A 27,548-nucleotide genomic window follows, 5' to 3' on the forward strand; every position below is an offset into this window, starting at 1 on the left:
GCAGCCAGTTATGCATCAAACGCATAATAGTAGACAGAGTATGAAATTCTACCGGAAAGAGGTGGGTTACATTTACTTTTTCTCAGGAGGAAAAAAAAGCAAATTTCAGTACCAGTACTCTATATTGGTACCCAACACTACTCTAAACTATTTGACTTTTTGAATATTTCAACGCTAAATAATGTAAAAAAAACTGCCCATTACACATCAGCTACTTTTAACCAGCAGCACTCTTTTTGTTTTTTTTACAGAGAATAATGGCTAACATTTACACCTAGACACACAAGGTTATTTCATATACATCATAAATCTTTTATGGACAATTTAAACAGAACAGTATTTTCTATAGTGCCATATATCTCACATTTCCACAGATTTGCAGATGTTTTTTAAAATCTGTATCAAGATTCATTCAGTCACAAAACTCTTACACTAGTATCAGTGAAATCAGCATGTTGGTGTATTGAAGTATTTCTTAGACTGTTAGTGAGGGGCATTCACCGGATTTCTGACTGAAGCTCCTGTCAGAGGTAATTTAGCAATAAATGTCTAACACTCTGCTGTTTGTCAGAGGTTAAAGGTCGGAGTTGAGTTTCTTTTGTAATCATGTGACTGCGGTCCTACCATACCTAGACTTCAGTGATGAGCTGTTGTTCATGCTTCACAGTATGGCTGTCACTGCAGTGCTGTGTTGTTCCATTCAGAAATACCACAAGTGTACTTTCCAGTGCCTGATGGGAACTGAAGTGTTTGTGTTTTATGGGCTTAGTTTCAGAATTTGGATTCACTTTACGCGTGGTTTAGTGTAAGTTATTTTTGTCTTGAATTTTGTAAGTATTGCTTAAGTTATGTTTTGGAAGTAATTATAATAAAAACAAAAGGGACAGACAGGTATTGATTAAAGGCATTTTTTTTCACAAATTGCAAACAGTATCACATTTCAATACATCTGCCAATGTTTTCTATGTATAATTACATAGTATATATTTCAGTCATACTTAAGGTCATTTAGCGTTGTGAGGAAACACTATCATTCACTACGTATTCCCATCAGACAGCTGCTAATGCTGCCGTATGCAGTATGCACACTTTCAGTACACTTTCTAAGTTGCATTGTGCTGGACTGTTTACTTGGCACAGATAAGACAAATGTGTGAAAAAGATAAAGCATTCTCTTATGAAATCAAGGTTTATTTTAGTTTGTTTAACCTATTTGCGCGTGGATAAGGTTTACAGATACCCCTTTACGTCTGGAACGTATCCATTTTCTGTTTATTTTACTGTCCCGTTTCCTCCATGAAAAGTGAAGTCATTATATTCCTGTCTGCCATAATGAAATCTTGAAAGGTAGGTGGGGCACTGCTAGATAGAGGGTAGATGGAATAATATTAGAAAAGACCAAATATGAGGCTCCATCATGTTGTGCATCTCGTACACCAATGATCAGGATTGTACCTTTTTAGTGAAGAATTTGCACATTAATTGACCTAATAATATCATGTATAATATTGGATTAGCTGGTTTTATTTTCACAAAACAGTGTTATATTGCATCTCATTGCTCCCTTCTTTCTTTTGATTTACAAAACACACTGCAGTTTTGAAATTTCCTAAATGAATCACATCCGCTAGAGGGAGACGATACAGAATTTGCTCACCCATTTTTTGGTGCGTGGGGCGATATCTCAGATCTTACTTCATTTTAACGGAGCTTGGAGGAAATGATACACTTTACTGTTCACAACTGCATTTGAACATTCAGAAATTACACAGATTTCCTCATGGGGAAATACAGTTCTTGCTACAAGTAACGTCTATGACAAACTTGAATCGTGGAGAAAAGTTTATTGTTGCATTGTTGGAAAAGGCAGAATTTCTGCAGTATTTGCCCACAAATATGCCAAATCTGTGTCTCCATCTTTTTATTAAAATAACATTTACATTAGAAGTTTAAATTTAAAGGCCTTACATGGTGTGTTTACTTTAGTTTCTACTTTTTATTAATGAAAAATACAGCGTGATACAATTATGTGTATATATGAAGACATACAGTAGGGCTTTGAATAAATATGGGAATGTACATTGTCCCCAACCTCATTTCTGTATGCGGTTGTAAAAGCTCATTTCACATGATATATTATCAATTAGTTACAATGTTTGCTTGTGTACTGAGATCAACATGTGCTGTAGTAGGTTGTCTGCTTTGTGACAGTGATATCTGCAAAAAAATGGCACGTGTCACATGGACTTGGTTGTAGGGAATCAGTCCTCTAGAGAGTCAGTGCTCTAGGAGGTGACTTCCTGTGGTGCGTGAGAGAGAAAGAGAAAGAGCGATGTGTTCCTCGTGATTTGCCCAACAGCTTAGAAAGCACATGACTGGAATGAATGGTATTCAAACCTGATTGGTCCAGCAGCATGAAACTCCACAAAAATTGTAGACTGTCTTCCAAAGGGCCTGTCTGCATAGAAACAGATTTACCTTTGTATTGATTGCATTGTCCGTGAACAACAGGAAACTGGTGATTAGGTTGTGACTTGCATTGAAGAGGTTAGGGAGGCATTGTAGTGGTCTCTCTGTATGCTAAACTTTTTTTTTTTTGCTGTTTGTCTCTCTGCAGCTGTGGAAAAATGACATCCAGGAAGAAAGTGCTCTTGAAAGTCATCATCCTGGGAGATTCTGGGTGAGTCACAGCATATTTCCTTACTACATGTAAAAACCAGTTATGTAGGAAATCAGGGGCTGTTCGAAAAATAGTTTGGTGGAGAAAAAAAAACAAACAACAAACAAAATTTTTGTTTGGAATCATTGAAGATTATAGATCAGGGCTATTTCCTTGTGGTTTTTAGTTTTTACTTGCCATAAGCTGTCTCCAGGCAGAGCTCTGCTCCTTTTAAAATACCGCTATACTGTTTCTTTAACCTTGCTTTTTGATTATAAAAAAATGTAATCACTGCATTCATTTTAATTTAATTACTGCACAAGATTGCTTGTGAAAAGTAACTGCATCTTTATGCAAAGGCTGTTTTAAGACCACATGAAGTTCCACAGCCTAAAGTCATACTAAACCCTGGTGATGTTGGAAAATCGACTGCTACCATATTCTAAACTATAGCTAGTTAACTTTATATGATATGTGAAACATTCACTGTTGTAAAACAGTCAAACAAAGTCATAAAAAGTCAGACTAGGAAACAGGAACATTAAACCACAGTATGTAACGAAACTATAATAAACCAAGATCCCAGACAGTATCTAATAATGTTGGCCCCATTTACACTTGACATGTCAACTGTCTTATTCTGATAAAACCCAGATGCAGTTACATACATATGTGTTTCTGTTGGCTGGATCCTAAAACTGTTTGCATCTGTCTTGGTTTGCTACTCCTCCGTCCCAGTGTGTATTGATAATTCACCTGAAGCTATTTGGTCAAATTTCATGAGAAGAATAACTTGTAGCAGTTTGGTTGCAACAAAAAGCAGTTGAGCTAATAGTTATCAATAAACTGACACAAACACATGGATGAATCCCATGAACGGATTAACAGCAATCTCACTCACCTATCAGTGTTCTCTCACCCATGCAGACCATACAGTGGGTGCACTGATTTGATATCAGATTTAATAAGCTGGAGCCGTTTTTGTCCTATCACTTTATATGTGACAGAAATAACAATGGCTAATCTCATTGTAATTTCAGTGCCATTTCAGTTATTATCACATTTGTAAAAGACTCTGTAAGTGGCCACTTCTCCGCAGACTGTTTGCTGAAGTACTTACACTTGGGAGATGATTTGAGCAATCAGATTTCAATCCATCTGTAATGCTTTTTGGTTGGCTTTCTTGAGATGAGATAGGTAATCCCATCTGCCCAGGATGATGTGGGTAAAAAGTATTAATGGGGTTTTGATTACATCCATATATCACACAGCTGTAAATGAATCTAATGACTGCATATTTCATACTAGCTATCAGTCAACCTGTGCAACCTTTTTACTTTTTACCATCTGCAGTATTTGTCATCCTGCTGTTTGTTGTTTTCTACTCTCAGTGTTGGAAAGACCTCCCTAATGAACCAGTATGTGAACAAGAAGTTTAGTAACCAGTACAAAGCTACAATAGGCGCAGACTTCCTGACCAAGGAGGTGATGGTGGATGACCGGCTTGTTACAATGCAGGTACGTCACAATTACAACTGGAAATCTCAGGAAATAAAACATCAAGAATGTTCAGGCATTTAAAGCCTGCTGTTATTTGTTGCTTAATTTTACTAGATCCATACCAGGGTATCAGCATTTTGCATTGTCTCCAAGATTTGTAGCAGTGTTCTGTTCTGTAATCTTGCCCATGTACTAAACGTTTTGTCTCCTTGTGGTTGTCTAGATCTGGGACACAGCTGGCCAGGAGAGGTTCCAGTCTTTGGGTGTTGCATTCTACCGTGGAGCAGACTGCTGTGTGCTGGTGTTTGACGTGACTGCACCCAACACCTTCAAGACACTCGACAGCTGGAGGGATGAGTTTCTGATCCAGGCCAGTCCTCGAGATCCTGAGAACTTTCCCTTTGTGGTGCTAGGCAACAAGATTGACTTGGAGAATAGACAGGTTGGTATGAATGGATAATGTCTCTGTGATGACTTAGATTTCATGATGATTTTAAATCAAGACCCATCCTGCATTAACACGTCATGTCCCTTAAATATCAAGGCTCATTTCCAACATCCACCCTAACAGACATGTTTCAGCTGTGTTTTTTTCTCTAAGTGTACATGGGCTCAAAATGCTATATGAGGAATTGTAGAGCAGTTTGAACACAGCAGTCACTTTAGCTGAGCAAAGTAATTTCTGTGGTCAGTAAGAAGGTTCATACTTATGTAGGTTAATGAAAATGCACTCTCTGTGGCTTAATAATAGGATATTATTAATGTTTGATTAGATCAGATGCAAACCAATCAACATCATACTGTCAGACAAACAGATTTGGTACAGTGCTTGCTGCAAGATGCATCTAAATTTGTTAAAGTATGGCAAGTTTTTTCTTTTTTTATGACAATTTTGGACTTTTCTGTTGTTCCACTTTTTAATCAATTAAAAAATGGTAAGACTTGTGGCAAGAGACCAAAAATTTAAGGAGCCATCTAGTACCCTTGTCCATCACAGTCTCTTTAGGGGTGGGGATGCAAAACTGGGACAACGTGGTGGGACAGTTGTATGCGACTTGACCATTAGGCTGGACATTGGAACATTATAATTAATCTGGAAAATGCTCCCATCTTTCTGCATTGTGTTGAGAAAAAACATTTAGTTCAACATTTTTTCTTTTTCTATTCCTTATACAGTACATTCCAGCTCACCATATTGACAAATCTGTTTCTCCTCACACACACAGGTAACCACCAAAAGGGCTCAGGCTTGGTGTCAGAGTAAGAACAACATCCCCTACTTTGAGACCAGCGCCAAAGAAGCCATAAATGTAGAACAGGCATTCCAGACAATTGCACGTAACGCCCTCAAACAAGTGAGTTGCAGTTGCTTGAAATGAAATATGAAAGATAGTGGAGATGTGTGCTTGGTTATTAGCATTATATCTTGATGCAATATCTGTTCAACAATAACTGAATAAAAGTCTTCATCACTTTTCTCCTATGCTGATTATTTTCTCCCCTGTGATTCCTGCCAGGAGACAGAGGTGGAGTTGTATAATGAATTCCCAGAGCCCATAAAACTGGATAGGAATGACAGAGCTAAACCTTCAGCAGAAAGCTGCAGCTGCTAAGGGACAACTTGGACCATCTTCTCTCTTGGATTTCTGAAACGCCCTGTCACCGGTTACATCTCCTGCACCACTCCCAGGGAAAGGGACTTCCCTACTGGTCTTCCTCCTTCACGCCACTGTTCATTCCATCGACACAACCCCTCACGCAGTACGCAGCACATGGATGTATTCCCCCCCCCCACTTAGTTCACAAATTATTACACTAGCGTACTGTCATAAAATACGCCGACAAATCCAGTGCCCAAAGATCACACAAGAGATGAATGACACCCCTCCTGGCCTCACAGTCCCCTGGCTTGATAGTGAGTGATCTCTTGCCCTGCCCACCCATTTTTCTGACTGCACCTGACTCTCACGCTGAGGGGGCAAGATGGAGCCATGTTCAAAGAGTGCAATCAGGAACTCTAGATGGACTGGCTGATGCTCTGTAATGTGAGATGATGTTGGCTAATGTCAGCATCCCAAGTATCTTATTCTCTTTCTGTTTTTTCTTTGCTTTCTTTTGCCTGTCAACAAATAATCGAGTTGAACTATATATATATATATATATATATATATATATATATATAAAATTGGCTAATGTTATTTCTTAAGCCAATCTGAAACACATACTTGTTTTTTGCACTCTCTTTTTATGTTTTTTGCCTTTAAATGTTATAGAGGGATGACTGATTTTGGGCAACATCTGCTACCGCACGCCTTTTGGTAAGCTTCAAATTATACTTCCTCACTTTGCTTTCCCTGTCAAGTATCCCCTGAGAATCTGTTGAACACTTTGGTGATTGTACTGCCTTTTCCCTTCAAGGTTGTGTATAAATTGGTTTAAAACTGCCTCACACTGCAGAAGAAATGTTCCTAAGTAGACATTAAGTAAAAGCTGATAACGCAGTCACAGTGTAAAACATGGATTAATTCCCTGATATATTAATATTTGCCTTTTATGTAACATTACTTGTACTGATACTATTACTGCTGTATGTGTTATGTCCTTCATCAGACATCTTTCAACGCTATGGAATTACAATATGTGTCACCAACACGGCATACACCTGTCTTCTGTCATGTCTTTGTTATTGCTGTTCTCTCTATCTGCTTGTAGCTCAGGTTGGCTAAGTACTTAATATTTTTAATGGATCGTGCATTACAGTGTATAGATGGTAAAGGTAAATGGTTGATGGATTGAACTGAAATGGATGGTCTCTCTCTCCATTTAAAGAAAAGATCCAACTTTTTGCCCTGGTATTACTCTTTCTCCTTATAGAAAAAAATCACTGCAATGCCAATGATGTTGTCAAAGAAAATTGGGACGTCAAATAATAAAACTCTTGAATATATCAATGGTCTACCAGTATGTGTCTCCATTTCTGTGTGATTGGTTTGGTTAATTTCTTGCATCCAGACACAGCCTCACTTGCGTAGTGAAAGATATAATTATTTTTCTTATATGTTTTATGAAATATGTGATATTTTACTTGGTAAATGCCCTTACACAAGTTTTCTTTCTTTTATTTGGGCCAATAGACCTCAAGGTGCTTATTTGACAGCTCCCTGACTCTCCTGTTAGTGTAGCTGCCCCTTTGTGATACTTTTAATTCAATGGATTTTGAAAATCTCTGCAAACTCACAGACTGCTTGAACTCACTCTTTTTATACCCATCCAATAGTTCCTATGTGTGTGTAGTAAAAGGTCAAATCAGCCAGAATAATTACAAAAGGTTTGCATGACCTTAAATAACACAGCCATGCACCCAATGCATTGTGACAGTAGGAAGTGTTACTGAAAACATTAATGAACCAATCATTGCCCACCACAGCGGGTGCTGTCATGTGAGTGTGTATGAATGTTAGTTTCTGTTCGATGGACTTCACTGAGTGAATGTGTGTGAAAGGGTGAATGTTTCACGTAGTGTAAAAGCGCTTTGAGTGGTTGGAAGACTAGAAAGGCGCTATACAAGTACAGGTCCATTTACCATCACCCCCAGGAAGAGAGCCAGAATAGGAGCCTTTAGTCCCAGCTTGGATTTAAGGCTGCTCCTCACTAATGTCCGGTCTGGACGAAATGGGCCTCAGGCTGGCCAAACAACGGGAAATCAGAGGCTGTTGTGTCCACATTTTTACAGAGACCTGCACCATCAGCATCCCAACTATTACAACTAATGTTTGTTTTATGAAGACCCTTTGATTTACCACAATGTGGCAAGAACATTCCTGCAGTCTATAAAGTGGACATAATCTTTGTGTGACAACACACAAAGCACATTTGTAATACCTTCATTCAACAGATGGGCATTAAGAATTATACCTGCAGACCTTAAATCAGAAGTCTCAGCTACGTCCTCAAGGCACACACACAATAATCACACACAGGCTCACAACAGTGTCCATCCACAGTCCTCACGTCTAAGTAAAGGGACTGCAAACTGTCATTTTGCTGTACAAACTTCTGTTCTTGTGTTGTATGATTAGAAATAAATGTCCTTGATCCTTGGAGTCATGCACAGTACCAGGATCCTGACACCAAAGAAGCAAACATGGTATTCAGCCATCATTCATTTTATCACCTGTGCTGTTCCTACTCTGAGATATCTTCAGCATCACAGGCCTAGACCTTTATTTTTACAGCAGACATTTTGGGTTGTCATAGACAACATTAAAGTGACTGTATCCACTGAGGTGAACTAGTTCCAGGAGCCTGTCTTTGTGTGTACTGGCTCACTGTCATGTGGCTCACTAGCTCCTCCAGGATGCAGCTCCGGCCCTGCACTGAGCTACCTTTCTTCATGCTCCAAGAAACAAACAAAACTTCCATTTGTGGCATGTTGAGAAAAGTCATTCTGGTACACCACCAAGCCTGGAAAATCTAAATGAAAACTTTATCATCATTCAATTGTTCATTTTTATAAGAATTTTGGCAAAAATACTACAGAAGTTTAAATTGAAAAATAAAATAATCAGTTTAACAATTATTTTGGTTCAAGTAATGGTATGTGTTCTGTCTTCAATGTGCTTTCTCTTCCATTAAAGTATCACTGAAAAACAGAGAATTTAACTAGGTACATTGTAAATTCTTAATATTTACTGCAAATGCACTTTATTTCTCCTCCTGATGTCCCCGTATTTCCGGTTGCTTTACACCAGAAGTAGCTCGGAGGCAGAGTTGGTTTCCGGTATGTTCACGGAAAAGCCCTGACAAGAGTAGCTACTTCCGCCTTTAGCCGCCTCTCATCATACAGAGAAATGGTAAGATAAATTAGACATATGTGCCGATAAACCGACACATTTAATAGTTTCACATATCAGACTTTGTTAAGTCGTTACCGCTCTTCGACTAAACATCCGTACGGAGAGGGACAGCTCGTGGTTTTTCCTCTAGTGTTATTTGGGCCAGCTAAGCAGGCAGTTAGCTAGCAGGCTAACGTTAGCAGGAAGGGTTGCTAGCTAAAAGAGAAAATATTCGACATAGAATAGAATCCTGCTTCGTCACAGCGCGTACAGCCGATGGAACGTTCTAGTTAATTGTGACGTGGAATGTTGGCCGTTGGTAAAGTTAAAAAAAACAAACAAACAGTGGTAATACTTTGTTGCTAAGTAACATAAAACACGAACTGCAATGATGGACACATCTGTTGAACCAGCTGGACTGATGTTGATACACCCGAGGATGTTGTATTGAACCCTCTGGCGCTGCTGTGTCCCTCAGCTTTAAATTATCTTATTGTTTAATGAACACTTGTTTATCTGCCAGTGTTTCCTGTTATTCTCACCACCAGCAACCTGCTGGACTGGTTGACTCTTTAGCTGGTAGCAGCTGCCAAGATTTCAAAAATATCACAGCTTAATCAGTCAATTTGTTTATACTGGTTATCACCTTTTATAATTGTAACTGCCTTTAAGCATGGTATTATGTTTGTATTGGTATTCTATTAGTACTTTTATTGCCTTTTTGTTTGCTGAGCTGCAGTGAGGTCAGATATGAGGATCAGTTTAAAAACATACCTCTGGAGTATAGCTTGATCTGTACATTACTGTAACAATATATTGTCTTATATACTTTCTTTATCGTTTTTAACATAAACGTATATTTGGTTATTTTAGAGTTGTAAAAAAAGATGGACTAAGTGCTGCATTTTATATTTTATATTTGCATAAGTCTAATTATAAATATATGCTCATTTGTATCTTAAACATCTACACATTTGAATGCGTTATTACTTAGTTTTGCCTGGAGCCAGATTACACATTTAAACCAGGGCATAGGACCACTATTTTATTATTTTATTATTATTATTATTATGTGGAATTATTTTAAAGGGGACATATGCTAAACCAACTTTTTAATCATTTGATTATGTACGTTTGGGACTCTGGAGGCAGGCAAAGTGTGAAAACAGATGACTTTAATATTTATATTATATAATTAATATTTGTCAACATTTTTGTGATGTTTTGCAAATTTTCACTCCTTATTTGTGACATAAATTCTTCTTACATTTATTATAAATCTTTCAAAATGTAGCTTTCTGCAGGCTCAGGAAGGAAGAGGGTATATATGAAACTTGTTCCACAGGACTTCTCGTAAGTCAGTCTGCCTGTAGAGTCAGGCATTCTTCTTTAGGAATGATAATCATCTTCACTCTCTCACTCTCCTTCCTCAGACGGCAACCTTACGCCCATATCTCAATGCAGTGCGTGCTACCCTGCAGGCCGCCCTCTGCCTGGAGAATTTCTCCTCACAAGTGGTGGAGAGACACAACAAGCCAGAAGTGGAAGTACGGTGAGTTTGTCACCCCAACTTTGAGTGTGACTTTGGATCGATTTAAGACCGTGCAGTGTATGAAACCTGAGTTTCACCCCTTTTAATGTGGACATAAAATTAATTATGTGTGTTTCTTACACTTTAGGAGTAGTAAAGAGTTGCTCCTCCAACCTGTGATCATCAGCCGTAATGACAAGGAGAAAGTTCTGATTGAGGGCTCCATCAACTCTGTCAGAGTCAGCATCGCTGTCAAGCAGGTCAGTCAGACTGCACTCAGTGACTATGTGTTAAGACCCTGATACAAAAGAGATGGTTGCTTAGCAATTAGCAAGTAATATCGTTTCTGTAAAGATCAGAACTGTATCTGTAATCTTGACCTTTTCCTTTTAAATAATGTGCTGCTGCAGGCTGATGAGATTGAGAAGATTCTGTGCCATAAGTTCATGCGTTTCATGATGATGAGGGCAGAGAACTTCTTCATCCTGAGGAGGAAACCAGTGGAGGTAGGTTCCCTCACAAACTTATTCAGTTAAAGAAAAATGCCCCAAACTCCTGATAAGCAATGAGTTGTTCTGTAAAAGCTAATATGGAACAAAAATTTTAATGATTTAGTTATATGAACATTATAACTGAGTCTAGTTACTGTAGTCAGGGACAAGTTTTTGTAATGAATGTAATGAATCATTAGAACTGTTCCTGTTCCAGTTAGGGGTTTTTCAGTTATCTCTATCTTTAAGCCACAAATGTTTACACAAATAACTGACAGGTTTCCATCCTCCTTTCACAGGGCTACGACATCAGTTTTCTGATCACCAACTTCCACACAGAGCAGATGTACAAACACAAACTGGTGGACTTTGTCATTCATTTCATGGAGGAAATTGACAAGGAGATCAGTGAAATGAAGCTGTCTGTCAACGCCAGGGCTCGTATTGTTGCTGAGGAGTTCCTCAAAAATGTAAGTTGTTGTTTTTCTACATTTTTATGTGTCTCAGTGCATTGATGCAGCATAATGTGCAAAAGTCCTTTTTAGTTTTTACATTATTTGTACATGAGTGTCTATGAGTTTTGCATGGTAGGACGTTTCATTGATTCAGTCATGTTTTATGTGGTTATTTTATGTTAGACTGTGTTGATGATATTAAAGGTGATGAAAGTTGTATTATATAAAAAAGTAATATAATTCTTCTTTGTCTTTTAGATTTACTGTAGCTTAGACATTGTTTTTGTTTTATTCTTGCAGTTCTAAGAGAGAGAGAGAGAGAGAGAAAACCCGGGAATACATTCCTTTTGCAATCTTGGCCGTCACTGTGGAGCGTTCACATCACAGGGCAGAGAGGAGACTAAATACGATCAGCCAAGAGAAGTTGAGAAATGTAAGACGTACACATAAGATGTACGGGCCAGTGGGGTTTTGCCCTTTAACCTTAAAATGCCCCTTTGCTCAAAAATATTGATGTTTGTACATATTGAATATTCACACTGACATTAATTTCTGCCTTTAGAACATCAGAAGAAGTCAGGGCAGGTCCTTAACAATAAAAAATACTTGTAATCAATATTCGTGAGCACAGGGTAATATGGATTTTTTTGAAATAATTTAAATGTTTTTTTTAATATATATATATTATGTGCACATGGATTTCATTTTGATGTTTTGTCATGACAGACCTTAAACCATGAAGGCAATCAATTGGCGCACATTTCACATCACAAGTAAACAGAGTCAACCCTATTGTAAATGGAAATAATTAAAACAAATATACTTGCTGGCAGTGAATATAAATAAAAACATTATCCTTTGTATTTTAGTGATTTTTATTTTTGATCTGTTGTTACGAAGCACAAACAGCACAGCTCTGTCTTTACCCCAAACATCGACACTTTATTGAGATTGACAGCTGGAGACAAACAAGGCATTTGGAATTATATTTTCAGAACAGTAATAGACAATATTATAAATGTATAATATTACAGAAATTGTACAGAGTTCTCCAAAAAAAGACACATGTATAATACATGTTGATTTACACACGAAACTTACATCAAACGAACATGCATGTACAGTTTACACAGTACCTTTACACTCACACAAACAGGCATTCATTTGATCATTTGTCAAACAAACACAGCCTTCTGAAGTGACGGCTTTTTTTTTTTAGACTCATTGTATGTCCAAAAAAAAAAAACATTAAAGCCCACAAAGTCCATCCCAAATCCCCCTGTGGTTCTACCATGATTACAGAGGCTCATCTTAAGATTTTGGAAGAAGAAAATAAGATTGCTACATCTTAGAGAAAAAGTGTCACTTGCATTTATAATGCTATTTCCATTTTTTTGTGGTGTAAGAACTTGATTTTCACACCCTGGAATGTTTAATCTTAATCTTTGTTTACTCAGAGTAGATACACTGAGCTCAATGTCTGCCTTTTTAAAATATAATTCACCAAATAGCAAAGAAAAACAGTTTCTGTTTAACAGTCAGGGATTAAGGACTTTGATTAACTGAAGTAGTTACAGGTCTTTGAGTTATGATACTTATTTTTCATACAAAAGAAACATCTTCAGAAACACTGGCAGTATATGGCAGTATACACAGTACATACTGTAATATACAGTACAGTAGATATTAAATGTAATCATGGAAAAGGATGCTGAAAGTTAAGGAACTATTATCATTGCAAACAATAACAGTAGACTCACATATAAAAAATATTGGCATTTTCCTTTAGTTTCCCTGTCTGGGAGTTGAGCTACAGTAGCAGTACAGTATAGTTCACAACAGAACAGATGTATAAAAATGGATTACATTTAGTGAAAGTGCTTTACAGTTCGAGTCTGGAAAATACCCAATTCTCTGTATCAGTGAAGAAGCTGCCATGATGGGCAGTTGAACAGCACTGTTCCCATAATGCTGTTCAGGGGTCCAAACAGAAAGTCGGACGAGGTCTCAGCTGGAACAGGAAGTGCAGGATATTAGAAGTGAGCTGGGACTGTCTGCAGAGCGTCGTCTGTGGTGCGCTTCACATTCACATTCTGAGACAGGGGTGAGAGGAAAGGACTGAGTTATAATCCTACGTTACTTATCTGACATTTACAAAGTGACTTTTGTTCATTAAATAATCCCTTCATCGTCATATGTCGATTAACAGTAAAATGACTCGGACACATTTAGTCTAATAAAGGCAGAATTCATGTTTTCATCTGGTATTCATAAAGTATATCAATGGATCTTCTGGGTGATGTTACAGTGGTTCATAAATAACAATTTTATGATAATCTATTAAAAGGTAGATTTCTGAAGACATTAAAACATGCTCATGGTTCAGAGTATCTAAATTATGAATTTCAAGCAAAGAGAAGAGTTTACTCTAGATAACTTTGCATACATTACTTTTACTGAGACAAATCAATGTGTATATATGTAACATATGGAGACTGTACTTATGGACACATTAGTTATTAAATGTGGAGCAGCTTTGACAAAACTGATCACAAATGGTTTTTACCAGGAAAAAAGTAACAGGAGAAAGAGAATGAGGTGTTTTTAAATTCAGATTTTTATATTGACAATAAGAAACCTTGACAAACACAAACAATATGAAGAAAAAAAATTACAGTCAATGAAATAATTTAATAATAAAGTGTTTAACAACCGGTTAACACTATTAGTGATGATTTTATAGTTAACATCATCTTGATTTGACTGGAGGTCTAGTGATTAAAGGTTGTTGGTGGGCACTGTAGATTAACCCTTCACATTTAAACAGTAAACAACAGAGACAAAGTTTATTTAAAAAATAATATTACTGGAATTCAAATAATATTGTTCGTCAATTCATATGCAGCAAAAATGTATGTTGAGGTTAAATGTATTAGTCACTTGTATACATAAGTGTAAAAAAACAGCAAGCTTATATATAATATACATGTAAATAGCTTAATGTTAATACAAAACACTATCAGGGTAGCATTCATTATAAAAACAAAATGCCCAATGTTAAATTCTACATGGTATTTAAAGACTAATTCTAATCTTAACTCTAAAACCAAGTCTGAACCCTCAAACAGCCTTGTCCCGACAAATGTCCTCACAAATATACGTACAAGTACACACATACACACAGCTGAGTGATATGTCCTGAAACTGGATTCCAGTTACTTAGTGAATAAAAAGATGTAAAAACTGAAGAAAATACGGTGGCCCTGAAAGGTCAACGCACCGCAACTTACCGCAACAACAAAAAACATATGCAAAACGTTTAAAACAAAAGCAAAACGTCTTCACCAATTTGACAATGCGTGTGCAGTATTTAGGTTTAAAAAAAAGTAAGAAAACATATCCAATACAGTAATGCTGCTGTACAAACAAAAGTTGTTCAGAACACAACGTTAAAAACAGAAGTTTCCAGGGGGCACTAGAAAGTGACGAACATGTCTGGACACACCTGGGACACATATTTGTTGTCAGTGGTGTGTTTATTTTAATTTTCTGATTGCACGATTCAGATATTATTTCAGACATTTATTTTCTTAATTTGAGTGTTAACCTTCTGCTGACTATTAGCTCACCAATTTACATTCTGAATCATACAATCAAAATGTAAATTCATTTATTAAGTGAATTAAATAGTTTTCTGGATCACTTCTGTTTTCTGTACAACTTTCAGCAAATCTGTATTTGGTTGTTTTCTGAATTTGCAGCGTGCTTCTGCGTTTGTTTTGTCAATTTGATGAAGATATTTCCTTCATTTCCACGTGTTTTCTCAAGTTGCAGTGCAGTGAGCCCTCAAGGCCACCGTAGAAAAGGACCTGAGAGAAAAAATAACCCAGCATGATTCTGCTCCCACTGATAGAGAGAGAGAGAGAAATGAGATGTTAAAAATGACAGGATGGAGGTAGGATCTGGTGTCAATGCTAAGTGATGTCACAGTTGTCTTGGTTGCTGTCACTGGTGGACGGAGACTGAGCGCAGCTTCCTCTGCCACGTGTGAAAGATTTACATTCTCTGTGCGATAAGAAGAGAGGGGCGGATGAGCATTACTGACTGCTAGGCCTGCTTCAGGGGAGAAGACGCAGCCTAAATATGATGGAAGACTCTCCAGAAATCATTGAAGAAAATCACACACAGCTTTTACAATTAAGAGTGTTTACAGCAAGACATCCTCCCGACTGAGTCCCTGGTCATAGATGAGTTGGATGGAAAAACGCGGTGAGGTGAATCACCCCTGAAGTGGATTCAAGTTAGCTACGTCTTCTGCTGAGAGACATTTCTAAGTGCTGCCTGGGATACGTACCTCTGGTCTGTCTCTGTGTGTGTTCACAGAGTCCACGCCTAAATAGACAGACTCCACTTTACATCCTGAGTGAGAACAAACAAAACAATCACTATTAATAGTTTGACCAAGTGGAAGTTACCTTTGGTTGTAATATTTGTCTCCAAGTTTACATTGGATGATTTTATTTAACAAAATGCTAGCATCCTATGTTTCAGACAAAATGATACTAAATCAGGGATGGCAATTTCGGGTGACTTCATGTCAAAGAATCATAATAGTCAAAAATATGTCAAAAGGCCTTTGGAATGACCGTACTCACCATAAGCCATGGGGGTCAACTTCAACACTGTGTGTAAAGGACACTTAAGATAAGGCAACTCATCTGTGGAGGCAGACATAGAAATTTATCAAACATCTAAGTTTCAAGGTGCAAAGCATGTTTTCATTCAAGGCTGCAAATGGAGCACAATACTAAAAAAAAAGCCTGGTGTGTATCATAAATCAGCAAACTATCACAAATGTCCATACACTTTTTTTGTCCATATTGCGTACTGTAGGTCCTTCATACCTGCAGTCTTGTCCAGGAAATATGCAAGAAGACAACGCATGACGGCCTGGTGACAAACAACCAGAATGTTCTCCTGTCTCTCCAGCTCCATTATCACGGGCTCCAGTCGCTGCACCAGGTCTTCATAAGACTGACAGAGAAACAGAGACCCGTCAAACACACACTTTTCAGGACACAAACAAATCCATTCACCTCTTAAAATAATAATAACAATAATAATAATGAGACATTTCGAAGAATCTCACCTCTCCCTTAGGGTAGCGGTAGCGATACTTGTCTTGGTCTCTCAGTGCAAACTCCATAGGGTAATGCTCTTGGATCTCCTCATACCTCATTTCCTCACACACGCCCTTTGGTACAGAGGGGAGAAGCTTTGTGAGAACACAAATACTTAACATGGTATTTGTTTTGCTGAATATAAAAAAAAAAACAACAACATACAGCATCTATTTCGTTGAGAGACTTCCACTGTTCGTACGGCACCCCCAGGCACTCGGCTGTCTGGATCGTTCTCTTCATCTGGCTGGTCCACACTTTTAGATCTTTGATGTTCTGGTCCTGGATGAATTTCCCCAGAGTTTTGGCAAACTGGAAGGTAAGAGATTGTAGCAATATACTATGAGAAAATGTATTTCTCTTCAAAACCATACTGTCAAAAAGACTGCACTTAAACTCACACAACTCACTCATGCTCTCATACAAACGCACACACCTCTTTTCCTCTGGCAGACAAGCCAGAGTCTCCTCCGATCCGTCCCTTGATGTTGAGGTCGCTCTCACCGTGGCGACACAGGTAGATGGAGCGTGGTGTGATGTGGATGTTCATCAGGTAGTAGACGATCCGACTTTGGATGTGGTCGAGGACGCGGTTCACCAGGTAGCGGCGGCCCACGTCCATGATCTTTATGTAGGACAGATCCCTGGAGCGAGAGAGTCAAGTCAACAGTCTGCTACCTTGAAGAGGTAGTTTAATCTGATTGAAGTCATTTTGTGTGTCCTCACCTGTCCAGAACCTCATCCAGAGGCTGGTAGGAGGACTCGTAACACTTGATCCTCTCCATGAAGTCCTCAATGGCCTCCTCTGTGTTGCAGTGGATGTAGTCTGGGCTGCCCAACTTCACTTGCTATAAAGACAGAAACACAGGAAGAGAAGAACAGAGTAAAGAGGAAGTAAGCTGTCTGACACTTTTAGGCCGTTTTCACACTGCGTGTTAAAATCAGAACCAGAGCTTATAAGTCTTCTTGATTCTACACAGTGGTTCAGACAAAGATTCATATTGCCGGATTTTAAAGGTAAACTGTTTTGATTTGGAGTAAATGTCCAAACGCTCACATCTTTTGAAACTCTATGTCATGCTGTCATATGTGAGGAGGAGTTAGTTTGTCTGTATCACTTATGTCAACCAGTTCTTCAAAATTAACACAGTACAGTTTGCATATTGTATTTTCAATTATTTATACTAATAAAAAGAGATAAAGCTTACCACTATATTTTGTGCAACGACATCTGGATCCTCACACACAGACTCCACAAAAAATACCTGTGTTGAAAAGACAATACAGTAAACTCAGAGTTCACCAAGTCAAGGTGACTTGATTGAATTTGACACAATCCCGCCTTGGTTAACAAACCTTGAACCCATTCTGCTCAGCAAACTTGACGATGGTGCCTCTTCTTTCCCTTGTTGTATTTGTGGCATCAAAGACCTGAAATAGCAGGGGGAAAAAAATAAATATACAAATATACACATATACACACACACACACACACATATATAATATATGTATTGATATTATGATAATTTGGTATGGAAACGTCACAGCCTCAAGGACTCACCGCCACCTGTCCTCCTTCGACACTCAGGTACTGCCGAACATCATTAAGTGCAGTCATTGCACACTGACTGTGAAAAGACAGCAGACACAAAGTCAGTGCACTGAAAAGATTTGTGACGCAGTGTTAGCTGATCAACCAGCTACACTGACTGCTGCATTTTTATTTTGGCAGACGCACACTAAAAATATATATAATAATGAATAATGAATGTACACAAATTTGTACAATTAGTACAATAACTCAGTAAGTTAAACCACAAAGAATCTCTGATCTCTAACAAAAATCTGGTTTGCAAATGTACAAATTGGGAAATAAGATTAATGTTCACTAATGTTTTTAATTCCAAATAAGTGGTTCAGTTCCTCCTTTCCACTTGAAGGAGTTATTATCAGTGGGTGGAGTCTTTAGCTGGACTGTACCTGCACAGTCTCATTATTGCACATTGGTTGGCCAACACTGCATGACACACACTGACAGCTGGTAAAGTCAGTGTAGACTTACCGTCTGATTTTTAGACCCTCCTCATTATCTGGACGGAAGAACTCGAAGGACTTGTAGATCTTCAGACACTCCCTCCGGTACTGGCCAACATTGAACTCTGTTACAGATATTTTAGAGGATGGGAGTTTAGCCGGGTTCGACTGTGAGGTAATATGAACATATACAAGTGTGTGTGTGTGTGTGTGTGTGGTGGGGTTGTACCTTTGGTTGGCACACCTATCCAGTTTAAGTAGCGTGTGAGCTTCTTTGAAATGTAAGTCTTCCCTCTGGCTGGAAGTCCTACAGTCACAATGAGGGTCGGGCAGTTTGTCATACATACTGTCAGAGAGAGAGAGAGAAAAACAGAATTTTTAATGGATTTAACTCACACTCACATTTAATTTGCTGAGCACAGCTTGTCAATATTCAAGAGTTTAATTAGTCTTGAAGGTTGCTCCTAATTACACTAGACAGCGAGAACACACTTTCAGATCACTCTGTGTGACAGTGACACACATTACTACGGAAAATCCCCTCCAGAGAGCAGAGATACCATTACTACAACAACTGAAACTGTCATTTCACTGAAACCCCCCCCCAAAAAAACAAGCAACATCCTTCTTTAGATGTCTTATCAGCATTTTGTATTAATGTCCTATCAGAGCTCTGGAGCAGCTCTTGAAGAGAAAAAAGATAAGGAATGACAAATGAACAAACTGCTGAATATAAGGACGAGATTAACATGTAGACAGCAGGTTTTGTAATGTAAAACCATAATTTTTAATACACTAGTTGTATTAGCTCGAAGTGCCGAATTCCTCCCTGTAGAAAAAGAAAAACATTAACAGTCACAACCCTGAGCACTTCTTCAGAGGACAGCATCCTCATGTTCACTGGGACACTCCCTAACGGCACAGACAATATGGGACAAGGCATTTTGGATGATGTTACAGTGAGCACTGCACACTAGACACAAAATTGTTAGACATAAAGTTGAAGAAGGTGAAGTGTTTTGTGCCAGATGCAGGGCTGGACTAGCTGTAACCTGTTTTAAAAGGAAACCAGCAGAGCTTGACTCAGCAGAAATAAGCCGAGCAGCAAAGAGAGTAAACCAGACTGAGAGACACTGGCAGAAAGAAAAAAAAACAGCTGCTCACCGTCACATCCAGAGGAAAGGGCTAAAACCACAAGACAATGTTGGCGGTTTGATATGGCCCTTGGTAAATTGATGCATTTGAGTCATGTGAGTGTCATATGGCCAAATTCATTTCAGCGAGCTTGCAATTATTCCCTCAAACGCGATTCAAATGTACCTCCCTGCATGTGGCATTTGGGGGAAAAAATGAATCATATAAGCTGAGCATGATGCAACATTGCGAAGCACCAAAAAAAAAAAAAGGCGACGATATTCTGCACTTTATTAGTGCGCAACACCTCAAACAACCGCGCGTAAAAGGCAATATCTATATGACCAAATAAAGGCTCAGGAAAAAATATAGAACACAAAATATGATGGGGGAAAAAAAATAATAATAAAAAAAAAAGAGTATTAACAGATGCCCCACATCACCTCCCAGTCACATCCTTTGCGGCACTTGCCGGTCAGCTGCATCTTACCCCGTCTCTGAGCTATGTGCCCGTTTTTACACGGCATCCAGATCTTCCTGAGCGGGTTCTGTGTGAGCTCCCGCGGGGAAGTCTCCAGCATGAACTCTTCGTTGTCTAACATCCTGAATATTGGATCATTGGTGTTACCCTTCTAGTGAGACACTGAGGCGGTGGGCTCTAACCCTGGCAGTCTGATTCTGCAAGCTGCAGGGGGGAGGAGGAGGAGGAGGAGGAGGATGTCACATATCAGCTGAGAAACAGCAGTTTCTTATTACCGTAACGACTGGAGACCGAGCGCAACAGAGAGCGAGAGGGAGCAAAACAAGGATACAGGTACAGGATGTAACTTTGCTTGACCAGCATTATAGTCTTGTTATTTCACAATGTTCTGCCAGGGATTTATCACAGAGTTGTTTTCCGATGTGCACACAAAAGGAACTTATACTTTAAGACTGGGAAGGCTGACCAATTATAATAATTAACTAATTTAACCCTGGGATCAATAAAGTAGTTCCGATTCTGATTAATTTATTCAAAAGATAGATAGAAATACAATGTTTGACAAAATGACTGAATGTCTACTCACTAGCTTATCCAGAGATTAAAAATATATTGGAAAGTATCCAACCAGTCTATGCAAATATAGTTAAATCCAAAAGAGAAACACAATCTCTCTCAATTCACAAATGAAGGATACCTTTCTTCTGTCAATGATATAAACAAATGGACCATTATTCACAGAATGATACGTGTTGTGTGGTGGGAACTTGTTTTTGTTACCATTTTATTGCACATTTTGTTTTTGTTGTTCCATTTTTTGCTGAACTTTCTGTGGTGTAAATACAGCAATTCCTTGAATGCTCTTAACAAATGTTTCCACAAATATATCCAGACCATAAGCTGCAGCACATCCAAACACTTTCTAAGAAAACACTGCTGTTACCGTTAAATAGTACCGTAATGACGAGAGGAGTGAGCAAGGAGAGCAGATGTAAGAAGAAAAACAAGCATTCAGCTGTTCACATGCAGCACACATGGGCAGTGAATGCATCCGAGAACTGAACCAATGAGAGAAGGAGACGAGAGGCCCAGCAGCCAATAGGAGAGGCGGGTCGGGGATGCGGAGGGCGTGCTGACTACAGGGAGCTCAGAACATAAACATCATCTCGAAAACCACCGTAACCCACAGTTTTACACGGCCACGACCCAGGCACGGGCCCCACACACAGTCTACTAGTGGCAAAAGTCATCAACAACTTCAACTACAATACACATACACACACACACACACACACACACACACACACACACACACAGAGGATATCCTGTCTGTGACAATGTAAATATTTTGCCAACCAAGGATTTCAATAAGTTGCTATTACACTTGGGAATAAGACAAATATGTTCAAATTTGGTGCCATTATCATTATAATAATAATAATAATAATAATAATAATAACAATAATAATAATAATTATTATTATTTAAGTCAGCAACACACAAAACAGTAACAATACTGTAAATGTCAGCCGTAACTGATTAATGTGCTTACTATTTTTCTGATTATTGATTAATTGTATCTGGAGCTGAAAGGATTAGTTATCTATCACCTATCAACAGAAAATTAATCAATAATTATTTTGATAACTGATTTAAAAAATGCTTCTCAAATGGAAGGATCTATCTCTCGATCGAAACAGTTCAAACCTCAAACATATTCAGTTTTCATATAAAACAGAAAAGCAGCAGATCTTCACTCTGAGAGGCTTAAATCAGCAAACGTTTGGTATTTTTGTTTGAAAAAATGACTTAAAACTGCGTTTCACAAAGTCTCAGGTTCAGTTAGTTTAAATTGATGTTTTTTGTCTTTACAAGCAGTACAAAACCAAAAAAAAAAACATTTATTCAGCCAAAACAACAGATGGAAACTTGTGACAAAATGCTGACAACAGCCCAGCACAGAAAACACCTTACACAGCAACATCCTGACTTGTAATGAACCTGGAAGTGTGCATTATAGGGTTCTTTGTTCTCAGCCCAATGAGACTTAATGTAGTGTCAACATTGTGACACCAGGTGGCACTATGCACTCTCTTTTAAAGGCCAGAAATTCAGTGGAGTAGACAATGTAGGAAAGATGTTGATGATCTTACGGAAGAGAAATGAGTCCATTCAGAGTGTGGTGGCAGCGGTGTTAACAGTTCATCGTCCACTGTAACAGTAAACACATCCAGAGGTCAGAGGTCAGAGGTCACTGCTGTCAGAGACAGTCAGCATGTCAGCAGGACTAATCCTCAGTAAATCACTTCACTTCAGAGCTTCAAGCAATAATCCATGTACACACATTTTCTTATCTTTCAACCATACAGTACAGTGCAGGTGGAGCAGTTTGAAAATCATTCTTCAACCATTAATTTATCAGCTGTTTGTCGCAAATGTACCAAACTGCTGTGAAAATAGAAATGTAAATAAATAGACAATAAATATAAATTGTCCAGTAATGGTTTCTCCTATAAACTTTAAAGGTTGAGCTATATTCAAATAGCTATAATCTGCAAATTCACTGCTGTCACTAAATCCTACACACTGGTTCTTTAAACACCACCTGCTTTGATACAGTATTTAAAATAGAAACTATTCAGATGTGAGTAAAACAATTAAGAGTAAATAAGTGAATAAACCACAAAATCAATGAATTTATAAAAATGCACATTAAAAACTAAATAAATATCTTGATAACATTATAGCTTCAGGATTGATCCATCCTGGTGTCATAGTTCTCCCATGTCCCTGTTAAATAAATATAATAATAGAAATCAATTAATTAAGTAGTATCGCTTTATAAATCAGTCTGTTTACAAGTGGAAATGGACAGAAGACAACCCTGTTTCTGGCACATATTCTAACACAATACTAATTAGTCAGTTCATAATTGTACACACACACCCTGATTCATCTATTCCCAGAACTTAACCCGCAGGGCAAGTTAAAAAGTAAAAGTAACAAAAGGTTATGCAAGACAGATTCCTTCAGCCGTGATTAAAATCTGTGTTCAAACTTTAAACCTCTACATCTTATGTGGGCTGGAGGTCACTGACAAAATTACACAAAGAAGGACTTTCTGATTTTATAAGGTAACTTATTTAACTATTTCAAACACTGCAACAACAGGAGTGTGATATACAAGGCCAACATTACACCAGTATGTGATTGATATTTACATCACATAGTTTTGCTGCGAGGGATTTGCCACTGATGTTGGGCAATAAGGCCTGCAGTCTGCATTCAAACCAACTGTGAACCTATCGAGACCGATTCAAACTCACCTAAAAGATGAAGTTGAGGTCAGGACTCAGGTTCTGCACTTAACTTGTAAAACCATTTCTTTATGGACTTCGTTTTGGCATCAGTTTGGGAAAGAAAACCTTCAGGATGACAATATACACAAAGATGGAAGCACACTATTGTCTAAAATATCACTGAATGCTGGACCATTAAGATGTGATGTTATTAAGAATGAAGGAGTCAGGCCCCAAACCATTAACAACAAAATAAAGTAATAAATAATAAAATAATAATAAAGGTAGGAGGACAGGGGTGTTATATTCACATAATTTCGGCTTTGCGGTGTATTATCAGTCTGTGCTCTGTCGTGCATTGTTTGTATTTAATTTACAGCTAATGATTATTTTGATTATTGATTCTAGGTCTGCACAATTCATCAAAATATTATTGAAATCGCAATATGCAAATCTCAGAAGCTGCAATGTTTTGATGAAGCTAAAATGTGACATAACAGCATTACACTGAAGTACTGTAGTGCTGCAGAGATGTCCTGGCCTACAGATCTTGTCCTCAAGATTCAAGAAAGCAACAACAGACAAAATTTTATATCATCATGATTTAAATAGTTTTCTAGTAAAAATTTAATCTGCGATGCAAACATGATCGTCCTCACACTCATTGTGAATCATATCACAATCACAATATCTGTAAAAAATAATCACAATATGATGTTTTTACCATATTGTGCAGCCCTAATCAGTTCTGTTATTTTTAATAAATCGTTGATTAATTTATCAGAAAACTGTGAAAAATGCTGATTACAATTTCCCAGCAGGTCAAGTTGATGCCTTAAAATAGCTGGTTTTGTCCAATCAAACCAAAACGAATTAATTTAGCACGATATAAGCCAAACCTGCCAGGGACTGCATATAAAAATTAGCCTGCATGGCTTCATCTGGCACATCTACATGATGGAAGTGCTTATGTTAATTAATGTGGATAAATAAATAAACAAACAAATAAAGTCAGCAAACCTCCACATTGAAGAAGCTGCAAACAGAGATTTTTAAGCATTTTTCTTGATAAATGACTTCAATGATTACTGGATGATCAAATATGCTGGCCATTAAATTTGTGTAGATCAACTATGATCAATTGACTAATCTTTTTGGCATTAATTTTTATATAGTCTAATCCATAGTTGGTCAATAGGCTCCTATTGTGTTGCATGCAAAGGCTTCAACTGAGCCTAAACAAACAAGATTAATGTCTCCATTGTACAGCAACGTTGCCACATATTCAAGCATACAAAAATAACACTAACAATCTTGAACTTGAATGCTCCCTGATGCAAAACATCTGCTAGATGAGTGCACTGAGCAGGCGTCCAAGCACTGCGCAGGCATTATTACATATACACACAAGTAGGCTACAGCTCCGTCTGAAGCCTATAATGAGATTCTGAGTGAGCGGGTGAACTTTCCCCCAGATAGAGAGCAGACACAGGGAGGGAGGGAGCTGCAGAGAGCGAGGGAACGAGGGAGCGAGGGAGTGAGGCAGTGAGCAAGGAGGAGAGGGAGTGATTTATTGTGATTATTCAGAGTAGGGATCTGATGCAGATAAAAACAGAAAAAATAAGGATTACCGAGTATAATAGAAAGGTGGAAATAGACGACGAGAGAAGGCAAATTTACTGCAGCTTGCCTCTCAGGCATGGATATATCCTGTAGGGTATACAGCCACAGTGGAGTGCACCTAGGGATATAATCTGTGTTAGGTCTGCTGCACCCTCTGGAGCGTATTTCTATCTATCTGCAGTTATAAACACATATGGGCACTCTTGAGACAAAGCCATTCACAACCAGCGTCTTCCTAACATCATATATCACTGTTAACCGCAGGGGCTGCTTCATATGCACAACAGTTATCACTACACTGAATGGCTAAAATACAAAGTAGCTGTTTCTATTTGCTCTTAAAATAAATACCAAGCATGCCTCGTTGTAGCAGGTTTTTCCTGTTTTTCTGCTTAGCCCCACCTCCCTGTGTGTTGGCAGACTGACAGCCAGCAGAGCACATCCCCTACTCACCAACACAGCCTGAGCTCTGTTCATCCCTCGTACATCTGCCACAACAGCTCGGGCTGCAGACATTTAAACCACTGTGTCCGTATTGTTACAAGGAACAGGCAGTGAATCTCTCCCTTAGTGTACAAAGTCAGAGACTTGTCAACAAAACAGCACAGTAACATAATGTTAAACAGGCCCTCCAGGCAACATGACCAACAGCGTTATGTAATAGCCTGTTCTCATAATAATGGAGTCGCTGGATTATATAGGCCATAGTATTAGCACTGGTTCAGATACCATTCATATGCACGTAATCCCTTTTATAGTATGCAAGGTATTCACAGAGGAACCTCAACAACAGAAAGCATAAAGCACTGTGGGTTTGATTGCATTCAAAAGTAAACGCACAGAAGTTCAGACTGAAATGTTCAGAGCAACATTAAGGTACCTTTCACACACGGCAGCACCTGTTAGGTCAGGATTTTGGAAGTAAATCTCTTCTCCATCTGTCCCACACACTGCCACACATTTTAAGAAAAGGAAGCTGCCTTTACAGTAGGTATTTGTAGTAAACATGTTTCTTGCACACATTTTATGGCTACAAGGATCATGCCCAGACAATAAAGGAATCTAAAAGCAAGTCCTTCCGTTATTTTGCTGGTAACCATTGTGTGAGGCATATAGGAAGTCATGCCCTAAGATAACCAGGTAGGAGAACCAGGTATTCCCTGGAAATGAGCCTCAGATCAGGGTATGCAAAGATCTGATCAAAAGTTGTATTCTTTAACTTCTGCTTCCTTCAGTACGGTCACACAGTATTTCCTAACATCATAATATAGTATGAGCAGTCCCATGTCAATCACTACCTCTGGAAATTTCTCAAACATTCTTGAGTTTCTCCAACTCAATCAGATGGGATCTTTAACCTAAAACAGACCTGTTTGGGAGTCTTTGACACACCATCACAATAAGTGACATAAGTGTGTTTACTTCTGGTTGTCATTCTCATAACTGTCAGCCCACCAGCTAGCTTAGTGGCTAAAGCTAAGCAGCAGCTGCAGCCAGGCTTAGGCAGAAAGATGCTAGCTACCAACGCATCCTTGGCATTTGTTAAGTAAAGTAACAAACAAGTTCCTTGCCACATGAAACCTGAAATTTCCAGCCTTTCCCCACATTTCACGGCTGTTGTGTCGCAGTCTGTCCCGCCTCTGCTGTCAGCTCTGGAGCATGCCTACGTGACACAGACTTGTTTACTTCATCCGCCTGCTAGCACAGCTGCTCTGTAGCCCTCACTGCACACAATTTCCACTGACAAAGAGTGTCGAAAATATGAGAAAAAGAAAAAAGTGAGAACCCAGCGGCAGTATGCATCCTACCTGTCCTGTCCCGCGTGTTTCTCGGGCGGCAGGAGCCCCTCATGGTCCCGGTTTAAAGCCTCTTCTTCCCAGCGTGGTGGTGAGGACTGTGAGTCCCTACAGCAGCACGGGCAGCAATGAATGAAGCGAGTGAGAGCAGCTGACACAGCCGCGCGCTCGTTATCGCCTCCACGTGCGCGCGAGACCACACGCACACCCACTTGTTATTGTTTAGCTGCGTTCCTGTACCCCCATCTATGGCCTACACCCTTTGCCCAGATAACTTTTAAGTCTTTCTGTGTATGAACCATAATATGTCGCACATGCATCAGGAAGTGCGTGCAACTGCCCCATGACTCCAGACCACAAAGGACTCCCAAAAGCCTCAGGTTCACCCCTGTCTGTTGGTTTTTGGTTATTATAATGTAATATCAATTAAGGTGAGTCCTGCATTGACACATAATGTGGAGACCTTCTTTCCTGTGTCAAAATGCAGTTATAATGCACTGAGGTGTAGGGGGGTAAATAGTTGCCCAGCA

General features: G+C 38.7%; 3 protein-coding genes across 7 annotated transcripts in view; 2 read left to right on the top strand and 1 right to left on the bottom strand.

The window, feature by feature from the left end:
• Positions 1-7,106, top strand: part of LOC127372499 (ras-related protein rab7) — a 141,611-nt gene extending 134,505 nt beyond the window's left edge. For both annotated transcript variants that reach the window (XM_051416294.1, XM_051416293.1), the window contains exons 2-6: positions 2,618-2,680; positions 4,051-4,177; positions 4,383-4,601; positions 5,386-5,514; positions 5,677-7,106. In XM_051416294.1, coding sequence (XP_051272254.1) covers positions 2,628-2,680; positions 4,051-4,177; positions 4,383-4,601; positions 5,386-5,514; positions 5,677-5,772 — 624 coding nt within the window. In that variant the 5' untranslated portion in view covers positions 2,618-2,627 and the 3' untranslated portion in view covers positions 5,773-7,106. The remainder of the gene's footprint in view (positions 1-2,617; positions 2,681-4,050; positions 4,178-4,382; positions 4,602-5,385; positions 5,515-5,676) is intronic.
• Positions 7,107-8,919: 1,813 nt separating this feature from the next.
• Positions 8,920-12,334, top strand: arpc4 (actin related protein 2/3 complex, subunit 4). The gene is made up of 6 exons (XM_051413852.1): positions 8,920-9,012; positions 10,428-10,546; positions 10,674-10,785; positions 10,936-11,031; positions 11,316-11,486; positions 11,772-12,334. The coding sequence occupies exons 1-6, from the start codon at positions 9,010-9,012 to the stop codon at positions 11,775-11,777; spliced, it is 507 nt and encodes a 168-aa protein (XP_051269812.1). The 5' UTR covers positions 8,920-9,009; the 3' UTR covers positions 11,778-12,334.
• A 54-nt stretch (positions 12,335-12,388) lies between these two features.
• pfkfb4b (6-phosphofructo-2-kinase/fructose-2,6-biphosphatase 4b) lies at positions 12,389-27,170 on the bottom strand. 4 transcript variants are annotated; one of them, XM_051413845.1, is made up of 14 exons: positions 27,031-27,170; positions 18,915-19,031; positions 18,714-18,810; positions 18,213-18,279; positions 18,008-18,082; positions 17,860-17,916; positions 17,378-17,499; positions 17,088-17,295; positions 16,817-16,963; positions 16,621-16,725; positions 16,376-16,505; positions 16,127-16,189; positions 15,826-15,890; positions 12,389-13,564 (listed from the first exon to the last, which is right to left on the bottom strand). In XM_051413845.1, exons 1-14 carry the CDS (start codon positions 27,071-27,073, stop codon positions 13,505-13,507), a joined length of 1,356 nt encoding a protein of 451 aa, XP_051269805.1. In that variant the 5' UTR covers positions 27,074-27,170; the 3' UTR covers positions 12,389-13,504. The 4 variants fall into 4 exon arrangements, with proteins under 4 accessions (XP_051269805.1, XP_051269806.1, XP_051269803.1 ...); XM_051413846.1 differs by lacking the exon at positions 27,031-27,170 and adding an exon at positions 22,454-22,487; XM_051413843.1 differs by lacking the exon at positions 27,031-27,170 and adding an exon at positions 20,310-20,500.
• Between the last annotated feature and the right edge of the window lie 378 nt (positions 27,171-27,548).

Source organism: Dicentrarchus labrax, unplaced genomic scaffold, assembly GCF_905237075.1.
Source record: "Dicentrarchus labrax unplaced genomic scaffold, dlabrax2021, whole genome shotgun sequence".
In the NCBI taxonomy this organism is placed as follows: domain Eukaryota; kingdom Metazoa; phylum Chordata; class Actinopteri; family Moronidae; genus Dicentrarchus; species Dicentrarchus labrax.

Coding starts and splice junctions, on each gene's coding strand:
- arpc4 (XM_051413852.1), top strand. Junction 10,786..10,935: donor TCAGCATCGCTGTCAAGCAG/GTCAGTCAGACT, acceptor GTGCTGCTGCAG/GCTGATGAGATTGAGAAGAT. Junction 11,032..11,315: donor TGAGGAGGAAACCAGTGGAG/GTAGGTTCCCTC, acceptor CTCCTTTCACAG/GGCTACGACATCAGTTTTCT.
- pfkfb4b (XM_051413843.1), bottom strand. CDS start 20,421: ATGTTAGACAACGAAGAGTTCATGCTGGAGACTTCCCCGCGGGAGCTC. Junction 19,032..20,309: donor GCACATAGCTCAGAGACGGG/GTAAGATGCAGC, acceptor TCTCTCTGACAG/TATGTATGACAAACTGCCCG. Junction 16,726..16,816: donor CTCTCAACGAAATAGATGCT/GTATGTTGTTGT, acceptor TCTGTACCAAAG/GGCGTGTGTGAGGAAATGAG.